The sequence below is a fragment of the Tyto alba genome, unplaced genomic scaffold, assembly GCF_018691265.1.
Source record: "Tyto alba isolate M040663 unplaced genomic scaffold, T.alba_DEE_v4.0 Super-Scaffold_48, whole genome shotgun sequence".
NCBI classification, from domain to species: domain Eukaryota; kingdom Metazoa; phylum Chordata; class Aves; order Strigiformes; family Tytonidae; genus Tyto; species Tyto alba.
The window spans coordinates 10,697,623-10,718,423 of NW_024881324.1; the positions used below are offsets into that span (position 1 = coordinate 10,697,623).

At 41.9% G+C, this 20,801-nt stretch overlaps 1 protein-coding gene across 2 annotated transcripts in view; it reads left to right on the plus strand.

Moving 5' to 3' along the window:
• Positions 1 to 19,019, plus strand: part of ELOVL2 (ELOVL fatty acid elongase 2) — a 53,508-nt gene extending 34,489 nt beyond the window's left edge. For both annotated transcript variants that reach the window (XM_032987754.2, XM_032987753.2), the window contains 5 exons: positions 9,000 to 9,077; positions 10,213 to 10,384; positions 12,267 to 12,391; positions 14,551 to 14,685; positions 15,310 to 19,019. In XM_032987754.2, the coding sequence (XP_032843645.1) occupies positions 9,000 to 9,077; positions 10,213 to 10,384; positions 12,267 to 12,391; positions 14,551 to 14,685; positions 15,310 to 15,438 (639 nt within the window). In that variant the 3' untranslated portion in view covers positions 15,439 to 19,019. The remainder of the gene's footprint in view (positions 1 to 8,999; positions 9,078 to 10,212; positions 10,385 to 12,266; positions 12,392 to 14,550; positions 14,686 to 15,309) is intronic.
• Positions 19,020 to 20,801: the final 1,782 nt, after the last annotated feature.

Here is a 20,801-nt window from a genome sequence, read left to right on the forward strand (position 1 = left end):
GAAAAAGAATTTTAGCAGGCCTCACTTACATGAATTAAGCAAACTTGGGGTTTTGGCACCTTCACATCCTTGTAGGAATTGTGTTGAGCCAGCTCCCGTTCAGATGCCTCACTGCCTTGTCTTTCCTGAGGCTAACTTTGCTGCAGATGATTGCTGAGTTGCTGTTAGTCATCAGATTAGCCCCTTTAGACCTTGTTTGTGTAGCTGAAGGCTGCTGATTTTTGCCTCCCAGATTGCAGCTGGGCATGGCTGGCAGTGGCTCATAGCTCCACATTCTGCATTTTTTGGGAACCCGGGGACATAATGACTAATCTGCACTGCCAGCTGTTTTACTGCAGATTTCACTCTTAGCTCTGGACTGTCAGTTGGGCTGGTTTTACACTGTGCAAAACATTCTTCCATAATAGTGGCTCTGTATTTTTTCATAGTCTACTTGCCTGGTTCCTACCACAGCTCCTCCTGTGAAGGAGCAGAATGGAAGTTTAGACTTTCAGAACTGCCTGAGGTAGCTTGCACATCCCTGCTGAAGGAGAACAGGCAAGTGGGAGAGCAAAAACCATCTTCAGTACTGAATAAAGTTGTGGTGACTCGGCATTTCAAAATGTCTCATTTCCAAAGCTTCTCTCTGGCCCTTATTCTTTCTTTTATGGACAGTAAGCTCTTTAAGGCAAGTGTTTCCTATATTTAGAGCATTCCACACAGTGGTTTCTTATGTAAACACAGCTGATCCCTCCAGTGAGTATGATTCAGGATTAATTCCTAGTTAGAGACATCTATAAGAGTTGTCTTATTTCTCCAGCCTCCAACTGCACCTGAACCCCTCTGATCTCTGTAACAGAGATAAATCTCAAAATTATAAGCTCTATAACAGAGATAAACCACCAAAAAAGCCCCAAACAAATCAACCAGTTATTGGCATTGTTCTTCTTTTCTCTTCTTGGTTTTGTTTATGAGGTGCCACATATTTTTTCTTGTGATAGCTCCAGAATGGAGTGGGTGCTTATTAGACATTCAAAAGAAAGGATGTATGTCCAAATGCAGACTGTCACACATGTTGGCTTAAATGAGAAAGATGGTAAACCAACTGATGGAGCTACCGGTGCTGCAATTCTTCATCTCCTCACCTTCATCTCCTGACCTAGTTTAGCTGTCCCTTGACTGCAGTTGATTTGTACAACCTCAAGGCAAGATGACAAAGTTTATAGCAAGGAGTCATAACAAAAGGGCTGTTTTTAAATCTCCACAGGCAGATTCCTCTTTTGAGCCAGAGCTCCATGCACCACATCATAGGCATGAAGTATCTGGAAGCCAATTTTTGTTCCATGAGCTTTGACGTCAACCAATCCCTAAAGTACTTGGAGGAACAGCTCCAGGATAACTCTAAGTTGTGCCATTAGCATTAGATAGAGACCCCTACCATCCTTAAAGGACAAGTTCTAAATGAAAAACAACTCTGCCCAAGCTGCCCTCATCCTACTGAGATGTCTCAAAATTTTTGTGTCAAGACAGAGTTAGGTGCCTTTGAAGGCCTCCCAGAGGGCAATTTACTAGACCTTAGACTTCCGAGATAGGCAAATAGATCTCCTTGAACTCGTCAAAGGCACTTACCTCTCCTCATTGAATAGAATGGAAAAGTGGGGCACTTGGTCTTAGAGCATGGCTTTTTTGAGTATGTGAAACTTAGGCACAAGTCCTGTGCTTAAATTAGTCGAGGCTGCAAGTGTACTTACAAGGGGCCAGAAGACAATTCCCTCCACCCTTGCTGCTACAAGAGAAACCTGCATCAGAGGTTTTTTTATTGGTTGTGTTGTCTTCTGTACCATTAAGTGTTCATAGACCCCAATCAAGTCTACTGATCCAAAAATTTCTAGTAACACTGCCAAAAATCTGCATACAGAAGTAGAACCACCACCTTTTTATTTTAATAAAAATCAAAACTTTCAGCAATTTCACTGAAGAAAAATGTCTTTCATTTACACAAATATCTGCCTAAGATCTTAAAAATACCAGCTATGAGCAGAAAACCAGTTTACTGTGAAAAGCAATCAGATTTTTGCATATTTTAAAATTATTTCATGTGCAAGTCAAGTCACAAACCATATTCCAGGGATGCAGTCTGAGGAACCAGAGGCCAAGATAAGGTTTTGAAGTCCACCACAGGATAAAACTGTCACAACTCCAATGATAAATTAAAACTGGAAACAAAGGAGACACAATGCTGATCTCTGAATTGTGAAATTACTCATGTGAGGATACTCTCTCTCATTAATAGGAAAAGACATAATCTCTACCATGGTTTTAGGCTGCTTTCCCCAGCAGTAACTATCACCTCTGCCCTATTTAAATTAAATCTCAGCTAGTCATCAAGGTCTGACCCAAGTCCTTTTGTTGATCGGGCACTGAGAAAACCAGGACACTGGCACCATCTGGGGCAGATTAAAAAAGGAGATCTAGGGATATATATGTCATTAACATAGGGGTGGCCTAATGTCTCAAGATGCCTGTATCCCCAGGTAGCTTCACAGACTTACTGCAAATCCTTAGGATTTGTAAGCAAGCAGCTATATCCATGTGGGGAAACAGGACTTGCATGTAAGGATGCCTTGATTCAGACCAAAGGGAAAAGGGCAAGACTGCACAAGTATTGCAATCTCAATGCATTAACCTTTTTAGTGAAGCCAGAAGAAAAGACTTTTACCTTACAGGATTTAAAAAAAAGAAAAAACAAAACAAAAAAAAAGAAGTGTAGATTACCTTCACTTTACTTGTTTCCAGGAGCTGAAAACTTGCCCCACATAAATTCAGTTTCTCAATTATAGTCATGACTTGCAGGTACACAGGTGCCAAGATGATATAAGAATTCTCAGGAGTACCAGAACTGCCTTCTCTGTATCCTCTGGTATCAGGGAAAGGTCAGAAGCATAACGCTGGCACGATCAGGGCCACCAACCACTGCTTTTAGCCCTACACATTGCAAATGGGATTACATCTCACAAATTACCAGAAAGTCCAGTATAATGCCTGGATTTTGGATAACAGTGAGCAAAATGAAAAATAGAAGGAGCACTTAAACTCTGGTTTATTTCATCATTATAATGGCTGACATCAAAAAGATTTGCTTCCTATCTGTGCAAGTGTTAAAAAGACAGACCTTGAGTAGCAGAAGGTTTAAGTAAAGTTTTAACAGTGCAGGTGATGGGGAAAGGTAAAAAAGACATAGATCCTAGCTGATTTGAACTGTCCTGGAAGTTTACTATAGAAATCCAACTTCAACTTTTTTTTTTTTTTAAGATTGTAATAAATTATTGTTTACTCCATTAATTGTTCAGAATTTAACAAATGTGAATTTAGCAGAGAAGTAAGGAATGATTCTAGAACCATAAAGATTGGTGCTTGAGGTGAAGGCTTCATCTGAAGTAATTCTTTAATCAGGACAGAAAGACTGCCTTAACCTGAGGGAGCAAGAGGAAAAGAACAAAGTGAGAAATCAGAAGAAATCAGGTGCACTTTTCTATCATTTGGAAGAAGGGAAAAGTGATGGGAAAAAACTAGATAGCAAAAGGTCACCCAAAAGTGCAGTGTAAAGCAGTGAAACGTAAAGACAAAATCAAACAGCTTTTTTGAGTCCATAAGAACTTTGTCTGAAGAGAATTAAATTCCCAGGTGTTCTATCTTAATCAAATAATTTGTTTAGAGAGCTGATGAGCTGACTTTTCTGTCCTTGCCTGCAGTTATTCTAGCTGGACACACTGTCCTCACTCCTCAGTTTTCATCCTTTGAGTTCTCTGTCTTTTCTACCGACCTTTCTAAGCTCTGCATTTAGGTAGAACATTTAGCCTGTTCATCAAAAAGGCAGTGATCTGGATCTCACTTGCACATTCAAATATAATTCAGTAGAACTTTACTGAAAATCAAGAGTAAAAATTCATATGATGAGGTTTTTCACATGTGCAAAGCTTCTGATACCACCACTGGTACCATCAAAGTAGCATATGGGGAGCTATTCAGAATAGGAGGTGTAATGAAAGATTCATGGAAAATAAGGCTAAGAAGGTCTTTCTTTTAGCTTATTCCACCACCCCAGACAACAGCAACACACAAAGGAATTATCATTCATAACTAAATTAAAATAATTTTGGAGTCATTACTTCACTAATCCTTCTAGCAGTCTCCCATTTATTTAGGGGTATTAAATGGAACTGGCTAGAAGTTTCTCAACAACGTGGCTTTACATTTGAAAGAATTTTTGTTGATTAAAAAAAAATTCAGACATTTATCAAAGCTTCATTTGGGAACAGTCTCTTATTTTTGTCACTGTGATATGAACTTTCTGACTTCAAAATAAGAAGAAAGCATGGGACCACTTACTTCCTCCACGCTGGAATAACCAGTATCCTCCTAGTTATGATGCTTCTGCAAGAATGAGAAATCCAACATGAAGTTCAGCTGTACATACTGTAGGTCAGGATAGCAAACCGCAGGCTATATATTACAGAATTAGCCAATCTTTTGGGGGGAACATCATGCATGCAATTATTGGACCTCTAAGTAGACTCATGGAGAGATGGAGAGACTCACCAAGTACTAGCCCAAAGCATGTTCATTACATTTCTGTCCCCATGAAAAATATCTCGACTGCATCATAAAGAGGGACAACAAAATATTTTAATTGTGAAGAATCTTGTGGCGTATTTCCTATTCAGCACCTTGTTTGTTGTTTGGCACAACACCACTACTAAGTTGTTACAGTTGGGGAAACCGAAGCACTGACCAAGTGGCAGGGCTGGAACCAGGCTCTTGGAATCCCCCCGTCCGGGGTTGAACAGTCTAGCCCAATCTGCTTCCCTGTGGGGTTTATGGTCTTGCCAGACTACAGTTTATTTGAGATCTTCAAGACACAAAAGCAGCAATCTGGAAACACAGGCTGTTCTGCATCTCAGCTATTTGTCTAAAATCTGGGATTATACCACAATTCTTGGAGGCTCGTCTAAAAATAGGCAACATATATAGAGAGAGATTCTTCAAAAAATACTATTCACAGATGATTTTACAATTGAATGTCCTATCCAGAAAACCTGCCTGAAAGCTTTCTAGGTATTGTTTACAACTGAGTTGATGATAAATCAAGGACGATTAATGGTACCTTCCTCTATTCATCTACTTATGTAGAATTGCAAAGGCATTGTAGCATGCCTTCACCCCAGCCTCTGGGGATTAGAAAGACAATTCAGATGTTGCATACTTGTGGAACTGAGCCATGTTACAGTCAAGGAGCTGATTTCTCCCTTTAAAAACTAAAGAGGGGAAGTCAGGAGAAATGATGAATATCTGGCCTCTATTTTTTAGACACTGATAATCTTCTGAGTCATTTCGTTCTAAAGTTTAGTTAAAATTATAAATGTAAAGAAAACAAAGTCATTCCTCTCTCCTTCCTGATACACTGTCCTGAGTGTTTAATTGGACTGCTTTTCTTTGGGATAACTGCTTTTAGGATTGTTTTGTCCAAGTCTATAGATCCAGGGAGGAGTTGCCATTCACAAGGACTAACAACAGTCTCCTCCTATGGCCAAGGGAAATAGGTGATTCACAGCACTGCAAGTTAGACCCTTCTTTCCACTACATAGAGAGATTAGTCTCCTTCCTTAGTTTAGTGAGAATTGCATTGCTTGGGAACAGAGGTCAGATTAAGTTGTTTCAACTGGCCTGAGGGCCGAAGTCCCAGAGAAAACCCAGCAAAATATGATACACAAAATAATGTCAAAAAGGTCCTTGCTCCATTTTTTCCCACAAGAAGGACACTAGTGCTCATCCTTTCACTCAACTTTTGAGAGGAATTTCAGTTATTTGAATATTAATTCCATTACTAGTTTTTGGCTTCCCCTTCTGAACTGTTTCTGGATAGACAGACAATATATTGGATAGACTATTTCAGGTGTGATAGACTACGACGATTCAGCTGCTGACTTCCTGGCTGTCCAACTGCCTGACCAATTCAGGGCTGACCAAGTTAAAGCACATTGTTACTGGCATTGTCCAAATGCCTCTTAAACACTGACAGGCTTGGGGCATCGACCACCTCTCTAGGAAGCCTGTTCCAGGGTTTGACCATCCTCTCAGTAAAGAAATGCTTCCTAATGTCCGGTCTAAACCGCCCCTGGCGCAGCTCTGAACCGTTCCCACGTGCCCTACCACTGGATCCCAGGGAGAAGAGCTCAGCACCTCCCTCTCCACGTCCCCTCCTCATGGAGCTGCAGGGAGCAACGAGGTCGCCCCCCAGACTCCTTTTCTCCAAACTAGACAAGCCCAAATTCCTCAGCCACTCCTCACAGGACATTCCTCCCAGCCCTGTCACCAGCTTTGTTCCCTCCTCTGGACGCATTCAAGGACCTTCACGTCCTTCTTAAGTGGTGGGGCCCAGAACCACACACAGCACTCCAGGTGAGGCCGCGCCAACGCTGAACACAGCAGGATAACCCCCTCTTTTGCCCGGCTGGTTATGTGTGTCTGATGCACCCCAGGGTGGGGTTTGCCCCCTTGGCTGCCAGGGCACACACCGAGCCTGCTGCCAGCCAGCACCCCCAGACCCCTTTCTGCAGGGCTGCTCTCCAGCCGCTCCTCCCCCAGCCTGTACTTGTGCCCTGCATTGCTCCATCACAGGTGCACAATCCAGCATTTCACCTTGTTAAATTTCATCCGATTATTCACAGCCCAATGCTCCAATCTATCTAGATCCCTCTGCAAGGCCTCCTGTCCTGCAAGAGAATCAACAGCACCTCCCAGTTTGGTATCATCAGCAAACCAGCTAATGGTGCATTCAGCTCCTGCCTCCTGATAGTTGATAGATATATTGAACAGCACTGGCTCTAGAATCAAGCCCTGAGGAACACCACTGGTGACTGGTTGCCAGCCAGGTGTGGCGAGGTGCTGGTACCTCACCCTTTGTCTCTCCTGCTCTGGGACAAGGGGAAACACCTTGTTGCTTCCAGGCATTTTTCTCTCTGAGAAAGCCCAACACACACAAAGCTTTTTCTACAACTCAGACTGAACAGAGAAACTGCAGTCAGTAGAAATAGGAATATCCATTCAGAAAACCACATTGCTTTCCTTTCTAGCCTACCCATTGAGGACAGATGCAGGAACAAGCTACAGCTGTGAGATTTTTGAGGCTGAAAACTTGAATGAGCAGGGCGCAGGCCTCTGGGTCCGGGCTACTGGTGCTTAGGCTGCTACTCAGCAAGATGAGAGGTTTTGGCACTATCTTCTCGCACATGCTGGCCCCACTTTGATGAGATTTCTATGAGTTTTCTTATGGAGGAGCCAGCTCTTATTTCTGATCAATGAGATTTCCCATTCAAAAAAAAAAAAAAAGGTCAAGAGTTAGATGGCTGCACAGAAGCAAATGTTGCGAATCCTTGTGCTGTTTATACTGAAGCAGATGAGTAAAGGTCATTTGTTGGCGTAACAACTGGAGTCTGTTAAGAACATTACAGTTAAGAACATTAGAGCAACAGCAAAATATGAAAACTCAACTAATAACAGGATGTTTTGGTGACCCTCTGGCACACACCGTAGGTGAATCCACCAAAATACAGTCTGTTCCAAAAAGGATTGAGTTGTTATATAGTAGTTTTCTGAAAAAAAAAAAAACCAACTGATTTATTGTCTTTTAATCTCTCTCTGCAATCTCTATTTTGGCCACATACACCAGCTGTGTTAGAATTACAGGTACAATCACGGACTTGCAATTCAGATGAAAAATAATAGAAGGCTGTGGCCCTCCAAGTTTTATTGCTTTTTAATGTGAATTTATAATAAGCATTCTGGGCTATCTGTTAATTCTCCAGACAATATTGTCAATAATTTTCTTTTCTTATATATTTCCTCTAGGAATTAATTCCATTTGATCACTGAGAATATCTCTGCTTTGCTTTTGTATAGACTGTCACACATTCAACACAGGAGACTACTTTTCAGCCTGAAGAGGAGGGAAAAGTCTGTACAGATGCTGATACACACTTTCCCTGTGAATGTAATGCCTGAGTTGAAAGCAACCCACTTCTCAGAGCATCTTGCAATTCTGCTCACAGCATAACACTTGGATGTATTTCTCTCACCATCACTCACTGCATTCTTTGTAGAGAAGAAAACTGGCCCTAGAACATGAATTGCTCAGTTTGTCCCCAAAACCCACTTCTCACACATTTAAGAATAAAGCAAGACTTTTTAAAAATCAATGGACTCTATATAGCATTTATAGTCAACAGATTATGCTCCCTACTCCCAATGGGCTGCTGCATGGTTTAGGTGGTCATTACTAGAAAAATATTCCATATCAGAAGCCACCATATGGCTTTCTAGAAAATCTTCTACTCCATCACAGGGTGGTAGCCTGACATTTCATTGCTTTGTCTGCTTCCCAGCGTGACATGCACTAAATCTAAGAATCTGCTTGTGTGTCTATTCACATCTCCATTCAGCACTATGCCCGCTCTCCTCTATTTCCTCCTGCATTTAACAATGTAGCGTAAAGAGACCTGTGTATGGCATTAGGAAATATTTCTCCCATTGCACTACTTTGGGTTTGCCTTCTGTTTGCTTGCTTGGCATCGGGGAACTTTTCTCAAGGACACTTTTGCACAAGCAGCTGGGTTAAACTCTGTTTGTACTGCTTCAGGACGGAGATACAATATTCAGGCATGAGTTCTGGAGTGAGCATTAAGTAACAAGAGATTTTAATGGATGCCTTGAAGGCTCTAAAGCCAGAGAAATTTAAAAGATACAGAATTTCAGTGTATACCCGCAACACAACCTGACTGATGCCTTTCCCATTTCGAAGCAGAAGATGTTAGCAAGTTGTCTGGTTTCAGAGCATCGGCTCACGGAAGGAGTGGGAACGCGCCGTACTTCCGTGCTGCTTATTTCAACAAACACAGAGCAACTGCAGGGGTAAAAATTGCTACATCCGTTCATGAACACACTTGCTGTGTTTTCCGTTCCAGCTCGTCCTTGCCACGTGGGAAGGAGGCTACAACTTGCAGTGCCAGAACCTCCACAGCGCAGGGGAGGCCGACACACGGGTGAGAGACGGCAGCAGCTCAGCCCCCAGCACCCGCGGCAGCCCTTCCCTCCGCCACCCTGGCGCAACGCTTCTGCCTTCACGGCAGTTACAAGGATGTTATCGGTGACATCTTTAACACGAGGGGGTTAATCGGGTTGCCTAACACCTGGTAGAAAACAAGAAGTGTTATCTTTTTGATTCGATACAGATGCACTCTCGCAGGGGAAAGTACGACAGGGGCTATTTTGAAAAGCCATATATCAAGATGTGTGGTCAGAACAGTGTTGCCTCACTATTAAAGCAGACAGTATGGATCATTTAAAAAACTTGGAACAAAAATCAGTCATCTAAAACGTAGCACTCATTGGGCTGTAGCTGGCAATGGATCTAAGCCCAGCTCTAAACTCTGGAAAACTGCAGAGACATTTTGCTGGCTTGACTCACCTCTAGTTTCAACCCTTATTTCTTCATCACAACAATTCCATATATTAGCCCTCTGCCACTCCCTATGCCAGGCTTACTTTTCAGATAATGTTAGATCTCAAGGGCAGAAAGATTGGTTAACTTATATAATTTTCCCCAACCCTCAAAATTTGTTTGTGTTATGGCAAGGAAAAGGTCAGTTAAATACCTTTTCCCATCAACCAGGTGTTTTCTCCCTTTCTAAAAGTCTTTAATTGTCCTAGGACATATTCTGAGCTCTCATAAAGTGTCTCAACTCTAGAGCAGGGTATATTCCATTGCACTGAGTGTCAAATTTGGATTGTTTAAAAAGAAGCTGACAGCAAAATCTGTTCAGTGCCAAGAAAGTATAAATGATAACACCCTTAAAACAAACAAATAAAAACAAACACACTCAACTATCTTTGGAGAGACAACAGAACAATTAGAAACCTTTCCTCAAAGTTTATATTTACTAAATTATATCTAGATAAGTATATATTTATATAATCACATTAAAAATGATGCATTTTTTCTAAACTGCCTCATTCAAAAAGGAAATAAAATTGAAGCTAGAGCTTGTGCTGCTCCTTTAATAGAATATTAATGCCTTTTGGAAAGTTGCATGCCTAGGGACTGATGAAGTACAGCAATATTTAAGGCCTATTATGGACAGATATTGATCTTCTGCTCCTTTGTTCTTGCTTGTACAGGTAGCCAAGGTGCTGTGGTGGTATTATTTTTCCAAAGTAATTGAATTCATGGACACTATCTTCTTTGTACTGAGAAAGAAAAGCAGCCAGATCACCTTCCTTCATGTGTATCACCATGCGACTATGTTTAACATTTGGTGGTGTGTTCTGAACTGGATACCTTGTGGGCAAAGTAAGTCTCTGTTCACTTCGTCACCTGGGGTATAAGTCACCCGCTGCTGGAGGGGAATCACGTCACTATGCAAAGCAAGTGTGTCACTGTGCTATACCACAGCACCTTCAAGGTTCATAGCCTTTCGGAAAGGCTGATCACCTGCAGACGGCAGTAAAGTTAAAAGCGTGGTTAAAAGTGCAGGGCAAAAAAAAAATATCTGAGCATTAGGCCCTAGATTTTCCACTTAGCTGCCCCAACCTCTCATATTTACTTCTCTTCAAACCACTTTTAGCCAGGATAACACTACTGAGTAGTACACAAGAGTGGTCACATACAAGACCTACTCCAAAAGCAGAGGTAGAAAGAAACCATGACCTCAGTCAGTGTCAATCATGACAAATGAACTCAACAGCATTTTCACAAGTTTTACTCCTGTATGCATCAAACTGACATTCTGCTTTAGGCAAGATACTTTACTTACAAAATCACTCATTAAAATACTAGTGTGAGTTTGTTTTGTTTTAAATGAGAATACATCTCACTCAGACAGTAGAACTACTGGAGAGCCAGAACTGATCGATGCAGTCTTACATTTCATATCAAAATAGCAGAAGTAGCAGCATCCTTTGCCTTATTATATTTTGGGTTCAATATATTTTGCAACAATACTGTCTAAATGACTTGGCTCTTAGGAGGACATTGTAATTGGCATTTGTACACTAAATCCAAAACAGCAGAGAACTACTTCAGGTGTCCCACAACATGCACACTTTCCCAGGGCTTCATACAGCCAGAGGCTTCCTGTGCCATTGTTAGCAGAGTTGAGAAGACAACCAGGTTTTTTTCAGGTGTTAAAGGGAGTCACCTTAGTCCACTGTAATATTTTGTAAAGCAACTTGTTGCAGGTGCTTTTCAGAACAAAAAGCAGAATCCACATCTTTTGGCAATTACTATGGAGAGCACAAAATCAAAGCAAATCACTGCTATAGGTAGAAGCAGAGATCAAGGACTTTATAGCAATTACAAGCTATTTCTACAGATGTGCAAACAAATCATCAGGGGTTTGTGCTTTCTATTGTGTCTGAACATACTCCCCACGCTTCGCACTATCTTTGAACTACTGAAATTAACAGAGTGGAAAAATCAGTAGCTAGATAATTAATCAGTAATTATTAAGTAATTAATCAGTGGAAAAATCAAAACAATTGGTGAGACCACCTTGTAGTTGTCAAGTACTGCCATGAGACATATGAGCACGCAGCAGATAGAGTAGTACTGCTACTTCCCAATAGTCTGTGAGATACAGAGGGCAATTCATTTGCTCTAGAACTAGTACTTACTAAGTGTAGCTAGTTAGTGTGGCAAGGCATTATCTGGGGTGAAATCTTCGAAATTTGCATCTAGAGGAAGACCCACTAAAGAAAATGAGAGCAATTCTCAAACACAGACACACAAGGCTAGTTTAATTCAGAGTAAAACCCTTACTACTGCATCAGGGAGCAGGAGAATGGGTGCCTCCCAGAGTCCTAAAGCTGTGGTTCCAGCAGCACAGTCACTCACAGCAGCATCTAAAGCTTACAGCAATAATGGAGACACATGCAATTAATATTTGGGAGGGGAACAAACCCAAAAAACTGTAAACTACAGAATAGAAAAGTGGAGAAAATTAAAAATATGGGATGAAAATACAATATTAAGCATGAGAAAAACATATAGGAAGTATCATTCAGTTTGTCAGTTGTCCTTAGGACAGCACCTCTTCACATCAGAAATGTCTTTAACAAAAGATAAGCACAAAGGAAAGACTTACCCTATGCAAGAGACATCACTAGAAATAATATCTTCTCTCACTTTTTAGCAGTTGGTGTATGAAAATGTTTTCCTTGGTGAATTTTTATAGGTTTCTTTGGACCCACTTTGAATAGCTTTATCCATGTACTTATGTATTCCTATTACGGACTGTCCGTCATCCCTTCTATGCGCAAGTATCTCTGGTGGAAAAAATACCTCACTCAGGCACAATTGGTATGTATCTATTTTACTCTTTTAACTACAAGAAATCCTTAAAATGCCAAAGAGGCCAAAATTAATGATAGACAAACATTGCCATCTGCAGAATTAAGCCAGTTAGAATTCAAATATAACAGAGCATAACATACAGAATAAATCACTAGTACAGCTTGTATAACTTAAAGGAAATGATTCTCAGAAATATTTTGTACAATAGAGTAGAAACTCTACAATTTATAAAATTCCATTATTTTTTATCTTTTGCATAGAAAACAGACATTACTTAATCATGGCAAATGGACTGATTAAAAAATTATAAAAACTGTCTGACAGAGCCAGCTCCAAGATGGACCCAACACTGGCCAAAGCTGAGCCCACCAGCAAAGCTGGAGCACCCTCTGTGATATCATATTTAATAAAGGGTTAAAAAATGCTGCACAGAAGCTGAGAGAGAGGAGTGAGAATATGTGAGAGAACAAGCCCTGCAGACACTCAGGTCAGAACAGAAGAAGGGAAGGAGGGGTAGAGATTTCCCTGTAGCCTGTGAAGACCACCATGGTGAAGCAGGTTGCCACCCTGCAGCCCATGGAGGACTCCCTGCTGCATGAGGTGGACATGTCCCAAAGGAAGCTACAGCCCACGGAGGACCCCATGAAGAAACAAGCTCCTGGCAAGAACTGCATCCTGTGGAGAAGAGTCCACACAGGAGCAGGTTTTCTGGCAGGACCTGTGGGGGACCCACATGGGAGCAGTCCATTCCTGAAGAACTGCAACCCACAGAAAGGACCCACACTAGAGCAGTTCTTCAAGAACTGCAGCCCATGGCAAGGACCCGTGTTGGAGAAGTTTGTGCAGGACTGTCTCCCATGGGAGGGAACCCACGCTGGAGCAGATGACGAGCATGAGAAGGAAAAAGTGGCAGAGCCAAAGCAATATAAACTGACTACAACCCCCCTTCCCTATCCCCCTGCACCACCTGGGGGAAGGAAGTAGAAGAGTCAGAAGTGAAGTTGAGCCTGGAAAGACACTGAGGCTTAGGGGAAGGTGGTTTTAGTTTAGTTTTGTTTCTCACTGTCCTTCTCCATTATTAATTGGCAATAAATTTACCTTCCTGAAGTCAAGTCTGTTTTTCCTAGCATGGTAATTGGCAAGTTTTACCAATCACCTTTCCCTACCTTTATCTCAACCCATGAGTTTTGTCATCTTATCTTCTCCCCCTCCTCTACTGTGAGGAAAGGAAGCAAGAGAGCAGCTGGGTGGGCACCCGTCAGCCAACCAAGGTTAACCCACCACACCATGGTACAACTACAAAATGCAAAATGATGTAAATAAATTCTTAGACAAGATAGAAGTTGTCTGACTTCTAAAAGTTTACTTGCAACAGTTGCTGTACCCAAAGAGCCGAGCTATATCAAAAGCTTCTATCAAGATATATATGAAATAAAGTTCCTTTCACTTTTTTTATCGTAGGGCCTGTTCATATTATTTAGGAGTTCAGATGTCTGCAGCGAGCTTAAAAATGTCTGTGTAGAAGTGTGTTTAGCAAATGCTGCTTCTGAGCTAAGACACGCAACCCTGTTTGAAATGTGCCTCAGCGCGGTGGATTGAGGGCACTCTCAGCTGGCTGGAGAGAATCAGAGGCACCAGCGTGGGCTGTGGTTCACAGTCCTAAATACAGACAGCCTTCTGCAATTCCTTCTTCATCTCATTTTTGCTTCATTTGTCCCCATCTGAACTCCATTAATGCAAATGCCAGCCTACCTGAACTTCTCCTCGGACCTGGGATTTCCATTTTCTGTTCAGACTTCTAAAGCTATTGCCTGGAGTCTTCAAAATTTTCTCAAGTTTCTGTCTGGTAACAGAGACAACGCCGCACTTGGCACAACAAGGTCTGGAAGATAGAACAACACTTATTAAAAAAATGAGCTTTCATTTTCCCAACTAGGCCTATAAATTCATATCTTTAGAAATCCCTGACCCCTTAGGGTTTTTTGAATTTCATAAGAGTGCCATTGTAACTTAACCCTCACAATACATTCACAGGTTCAGAAAGGGATAGTTTTCAACAGTACTCAAAACTTTCAAAAAGCAGGACTAGATGATGTTGTTATATGTGATTTAGCTAGCACAGACCCTTTCTTGGCAAATACTCCTGTTTGATTTTTCCTCCACAGATCCAGTTTTTGCTCACTATTGTGCACACACTCAGCGCAGCTGTGAAGCCATGTGGATTCCCATTTGGCTGCCTGATGTTCCAGTCCTCCTACATGGCCACACTGGTCATTCTCTTCATAAACTTCTACATCAAGGTAAGCGGTCTTCCAAATGCTCTCTGACAAGGGGAGGGGGAAACCAGAACTTTTTAGAGAGCAGTCTTGGTGAACCCCCATGTAGAATGAGCATCGGTACTTAAAATTCATTTGTATTGAAATATATATGTCAGTTAAGAATGATAGATACAGTAATGTCTGCAAGAGGCAGTTATTCAGTAACAATGACCTCCCCGTTGCAGTTCAGCTCTTCCACACTTATATAGCAAGTCAGGTACCACATTCAGGACTTAGGAGGTCCGAATTTATTTTGTTGGGCAGCTTTGAGTCTTCCTCCCTCCTTGGAAAACAAGAAGCTCTGTCTTTGCATTATTTATTTCAACCTTTTTTATCAGGGACTGCTCCAGCCTACCTGCATATATAGAGCTTCTAGTGAAACAGGTTTAAAATCTCTTTTGACATCAAGAAGTATTACAGTAATACTAGTAAGGTAATATCACCCACAGCAGTGAAAAATAATGCAGTTACCTTAACGCAGTCTGGAGCAAATATGTACACCTGCATCATCAAGCACCAGACAGTTCCATTTTACAGTTAACCATAAGTAGTGTTTGGGGGGCACTAAATAAATCCAAGTATTTACTTTGGATTTTGCTTTTATAGACATACCGGAAAGCACCTTCAAGAACAACTGTAGATGAAACCCCTGTCACAACAGAGATCAAGAATGGTTTCCATAAGGACTACTTTGCTGCTGCCAATGGATTCCTGAACAATAAGAAAGCACAATAAGTACCGTATTTCCTATGATTTTTTTTCTAAAAAAAAAAAAAAAAAAGAAAAGAGACTGAATTACAAGCTTTAGCTAAAAACCCATTTGATTACATTTATCAGTTCTTATACCAGACACTTATTAATGTACTGCTATTTAGGTTTTAACAAAACGAGTAGAACTACTTGTCCTGTCAAAGATCACCACTGGAACAAAGAAGGCCAAGATCTCTCTCACACGAAAAAAGAAAACCTTCCTGATCTCTAATGCTGACACAAAAACGCCTTATAAAGCACTCGATGGATAAATCCATCAATGCCTTCAAAAGGTTAGGACTCTGTTCAGACTAAAGCAGTGAGCACTTTCGGTGCATGTGGGAAGTCCCGAAGCAAGGCTTTGCAGTGCACCCAGCACATTCAGCTAAACTGCAGCCAAGGTCAGGAGAAGGAAGGGGAGAGGAGGGAAAGCAAGAATCATACCTTTTCCATCACCACATCCCTGCTCTGCTTCTTGCCAGCTGTTCACCAAAACACAGTCCCTCCTGCGGACATCACCGAGGTGCAGCCGTCCCTTTGGTCCTGGGGGAGCCCTGGAGAAGGACTTGAGAGGGCAGAGCCCAGGTGCACCATCCCATAGTTTGCAGACAGGCGTGCACTGTGCTCACTTGCTTTATGTATGTGCAACCTGACTCAAATGCCAGGGAGGCTGGCAGGAGCTTGCCATTTCAAGCTGGACTGGTAGCACCTGGGACTGCCCAGTATGGTACTTAGAATGCAAGATATCATATGATGATATTGGGTTTTGAGCTCTAGTCAGAGCAAAACAAGATACGCTAAATTAATAGGAGTTATGAGTAAATGGATTTTGAAAGAAATAGGAGCTCAACAGCTTAGAGCTAAATCCTTTGAGTGTAAATATGCACAAAGTTAATCCTGTACAAACTGCTAATTTGAAGCAAATGGACATGCCACATGTTGACAGACTGGAAGATGCAGAAAATCTTAAAAGTGAATTCAACGGTGAGCAAAGCACATTTTTTCAAGAATTACTATGCTAGGTGGGCCTTATTCAGACTGGTGTGTGACAGGAGAAACAGATGGGACTGAGGCACAATCCTCTGTAGGGAAAACAAGGAGGTATTCGCTGCCTGAAGCTGTACCAACATCTCTCAATAGCCAGTCACCATCTTCTCTGCTTCAGTCAGCTTCATTTACTTCCCACTTAAATGGCTAGCAATGAAGAATACCCAAGGTTAGCTTGGGGGATCTGCCCTCACCCTTTTCTCATTTAGCCCACATCAAAAATCTATTAAAATTTTGTCACAGCCTTTTTTTTCCTCTCCCTTTCTCACAGTGAAGTATTTCTGGTCTTTTCTAAACTCGTGTGTATAAATTCTCTCAAGAAAAACGCATTTTGAGTTGCCCCAGCCCAGCAAGACCCCATACCAAAGTAGTTCTGTAAAGGGACCCTGTCCTCTCCCTCCTGTCACCCTGTGGGGTCCCAGGGTAGGAAGGGGATGAACTGTTATCCCTCAAACAGGGTTTGGCACTCAGTGTGCAGTATGCATGTTATTCCATGTTTGTACAGAGGGTTGTTAGGTGGTAATGCCACAAAGCTAGCACACCAGGCAAAAGAACTTCAACGTATTTATAAACTTCAAACTACATGAATACACATTTACTGTAATGACCAGTGGTTAGTTTCTTATCACTCTGTCCCTCATTGGTTAACAACATGCCTCGTCTCGATCTCAAGTTTCAGTGTCTTTTAATTATTTTGCACAAACACAAAGAGGGGGTGGGGACGACACGTGACTTCTTGGTCTTAAATTGAGTTGGTGGTCTCAGTCTCCCCCCGCCGCCTTTATCTTTCTCCCAGTTACTGCTGATTTTCCCTGACTTCATGCTTCTCAGGCAACCATCCAGCCTCTGGCGACTTCTGGGGCAGGATGTTCCCCCCCTTATCAATCTTTTAGCTTCTCTTCAGGGGCAGAGGTGTTAGTAAGGCCTGAATCATTTATACTAAGTATCAGGCTTACACAATAGAGTCAGTGTTTCGTGGACCTCCTCCTCAGATCAGAGCAGTACATTCCATCCTAAATGAAAGTGTCACTATAGCTTAGGCATTAACCCGAACATATGGTTTTACTTAAGTCTACAAAACCACACGCACAGCCAGCACAGAGGGACCACCTGGAGAGGAAGCTGTCCCAAATCCTGCTCCTCCAGCTCTTCCCCACCTCCTCAGCCAGTTGTCTTCTCTAGATCTGTCATCGGGGGGCTCGGAGCCTGCGGGTGCAGTCCCAGGGCTTGTCCCAGGGAGCGGTGCGGGCGCAGGGCAGCCGGCCTCGCTGGGAGCAGCCTGGGAGGCTGGACCAGTTCTTTGGGAAGGAAAGGGGCTGAGAAAACGATACAGGACAGGGGAAGAGCAGATGGGTTTGTCCAGCAAAAGCAAGAGGAGAAAATGGCAGGGAGAAGGGTGTGTCGGGTCGGTGTTCAGTTTGAATTGATGCTTGAAAGTCCCATTGGATCCCACTTGTCTTCAGCCAGCTCCAGGTCTGCTGCAACGTGGACAAAACCTTCCTGCTCCAGCAGAAAACTGAAATCCTCCAAAATGCTGCAGCACGGGCAGTACCTTTGAGCAGCCTGGCTGCTAAACCACATCAGCGTGAACTGGGTAACCAAAATAACTGCAATATTCAAACACTTTTACATCACCACCACAGACATACATCTAACTGGTGCATATTCATATTTGCTCCCTCTTCATGAAGCTGGCCACAGTGAAAATCAGTGTTTTGTTTTATTTAACATTCGATAAGAGGGAAGGCAGCAACCAAAAAAACCCCCCACAGTCGCAAAGCCCAGACTTTGTGTGCATATACGAGTTCCCACTGGCCCTTCCAGAACTTTTGCTTTGCAGATCTTTCTGGCTGATACTGTAAAACTCACAAGCTGTAAGAAATTAGCAGGTTTGACTGAAAAGTGTTGTACATGGTCCTAAGTAAAGGGAGAGCTTCAGAGCTCTGCAGATGGCAGCTTGATACTGGAAGCAGGGCTAAAGGCAGAGGGAATGAGAAGACCTGACAAGATAGCACACAAGGAACTAGCTGAACCATGTGTCTAAGGCAGGCAACAAAACGTTCACGCACCCAGTATGGACTTTAGGCCGAGTGGAGTCCGTAATCTTTTGATGGCAAAGCATGCGTTTGACTATCAAGGTGGACAGCGTCAGCATGCTAAGTGTTAAAGTTTACTATGGCAACCAAACCCACAGATATTGTCTTTTGTTTTGCTGAAACCTCATTCAAAACAAAAAGAAATAAATAAATGCCTTACTTGAAACTCAAAGGGCTGGGGAAAAAAAAAAAAAAAAAAAAAAAACAATAAATAAAAGGAAAAAAAAAAAAAGAAAAAACCAAGATGGTCTCACCTTGCAGATCCAGACCAGCCAGGAAGGCTGGAATCAAGTACGTTTAAAATTCTTCAGATCTGTCTTAACATCTTCAAAATGCTGTAACTTTGAAGAAAGAGAAGCATTGACTTTTTAAACTGATTTTCCTGTAATATGTAACAGTGTAAATAAACAAATTTTACTATCAGGCTGTCTCCACTCCTCTTTAAGGCATCACATTACTGGGAACTGGTTATTTGCGGCTACTTTTGCTCTCAGACTTTTTCAGAAAGTTCTTAGGACATTCACCTCAGCCTGAGAAACAACCTCCATAGCTTTACACACCACCTTCACTAGTGTTGATGTAAAGCTCCCCTGTGTTTTTTGGACAGCTGTCGGCTATGCTCTGACCTCCTCATTGACTGAGCAGGTGTTTCTGCATATGATGCTCTCATACACACACACACACTAATTAGGTTGATAGGAAACAGTTTTCTACAGCATGCAGACGCAGCACGTTCAAACTTCCTACTTAAGATACCTTTCTCTGGTAGACTGAACATTCCTGTCCCTCCTTGACAGTCCTGCTGCTTAACAGTGGTTCTATAGGCAAAACAGGCTCCCATCTTTGCTCCTCTGGGTTTTAGTTTAGATACATGAAGTAGATCATGTGAATACCTGAGCTTGCTTTTTCCATCAGAGAAAAAAAAAAAAAAAAAAAAAAAACAAACAAAACACCACGCTTTCAACCTAGACTTTGATCCAGACAGACTTGTTAAAATTATCCTGGCTCTGGTGCCTCCATGCTCCCAGGCTTATTGCCTTGCAGACTTTACCTGGTGAGATACTTTTGATTCATCTATTATAAATTGGTTTAAAAAAAAGCAGCCTTGACTTTGATGGAGGGAAATTTCCAAATGTTGCATGGGAAGAAGACAATTGCAACCCACTCATTAGTTCAAGGGAGTTTGACCCCCATTTTTTATTCACATTCAATTTAATGCAATCTGTGGTGCTCCACACACAACACTAAAAAACTTCTCTAGATTTTGCTATTCATGACAGTGTGAGGGCAGAGTGAAGCATAACTGGAGCATCATGGTTGAGATATGGTATAGATACAATTTACAGAACATCAGTTCTCCAGGCAGACTTACCTACCTGGGAGAAGAGATCCCAGTTCATCTGTTATTTTCCAAGATATGAATCCCATCAGTCAGTCCAGACTTCCTTACCAGCAATGCAGCTTCTTGTGTCTGCTGTTTCTACTATATAAAGGGTTTAAAATGTCTCACTTGGGAGCTCTACCTAACAAAAGTAAGCAAATAAATCAGCAGTTGATACAGCCTAGAAAGAAGCATGTGAATTTCCAGTGATTCCTATGCAGATTTTACCACTATGAGAGGCTTTTGACACATATTTCCTGGAAAAAGGCAAACCATAGGCTTGAATTATTATTTCAAACCACCAAAAAGGGGAGTCTGGTCCAGTTCAGCAGCCATATTTCAATTAGGTCAGTAAAAGGCAGCACCGAGATTATCCTAATATATGTGAAAGTTTTTAAATTTTATCCTCATCAAGAAATCAGAAAAATATTTCAAGTTTGAGAAAATGCTTAACCATTTCTGAAAGACTCATTTCATTTCTGTTTGGCGCATGTTCAGTAAAACCATATGAATGGGATGAAGGACTAGGATCTCATTCAAAACGGAGGCAGGCGTTCCTTTTCTCTTTCCCCCCAACCTACCAGGTTGCATTTACAGGCCATGCTCAAGAATATGGAAGATAGACACTTATTGCCCTGTTCTGGCCAAGGAGACAAGAACCCACAGCTTCCCATTTCCAAGACGTTTTTCTTGGATTTATGTTATTTGAGCCTGAAGATTAGGTGCTCCGTGGAAATGCAAATAGAGTTGTTTAACAGCAGGCTGCACCTGAGTAGCTCATATACTAGTAGTCAGCCACTGCCCTGAAAGATAAGCAATATGGG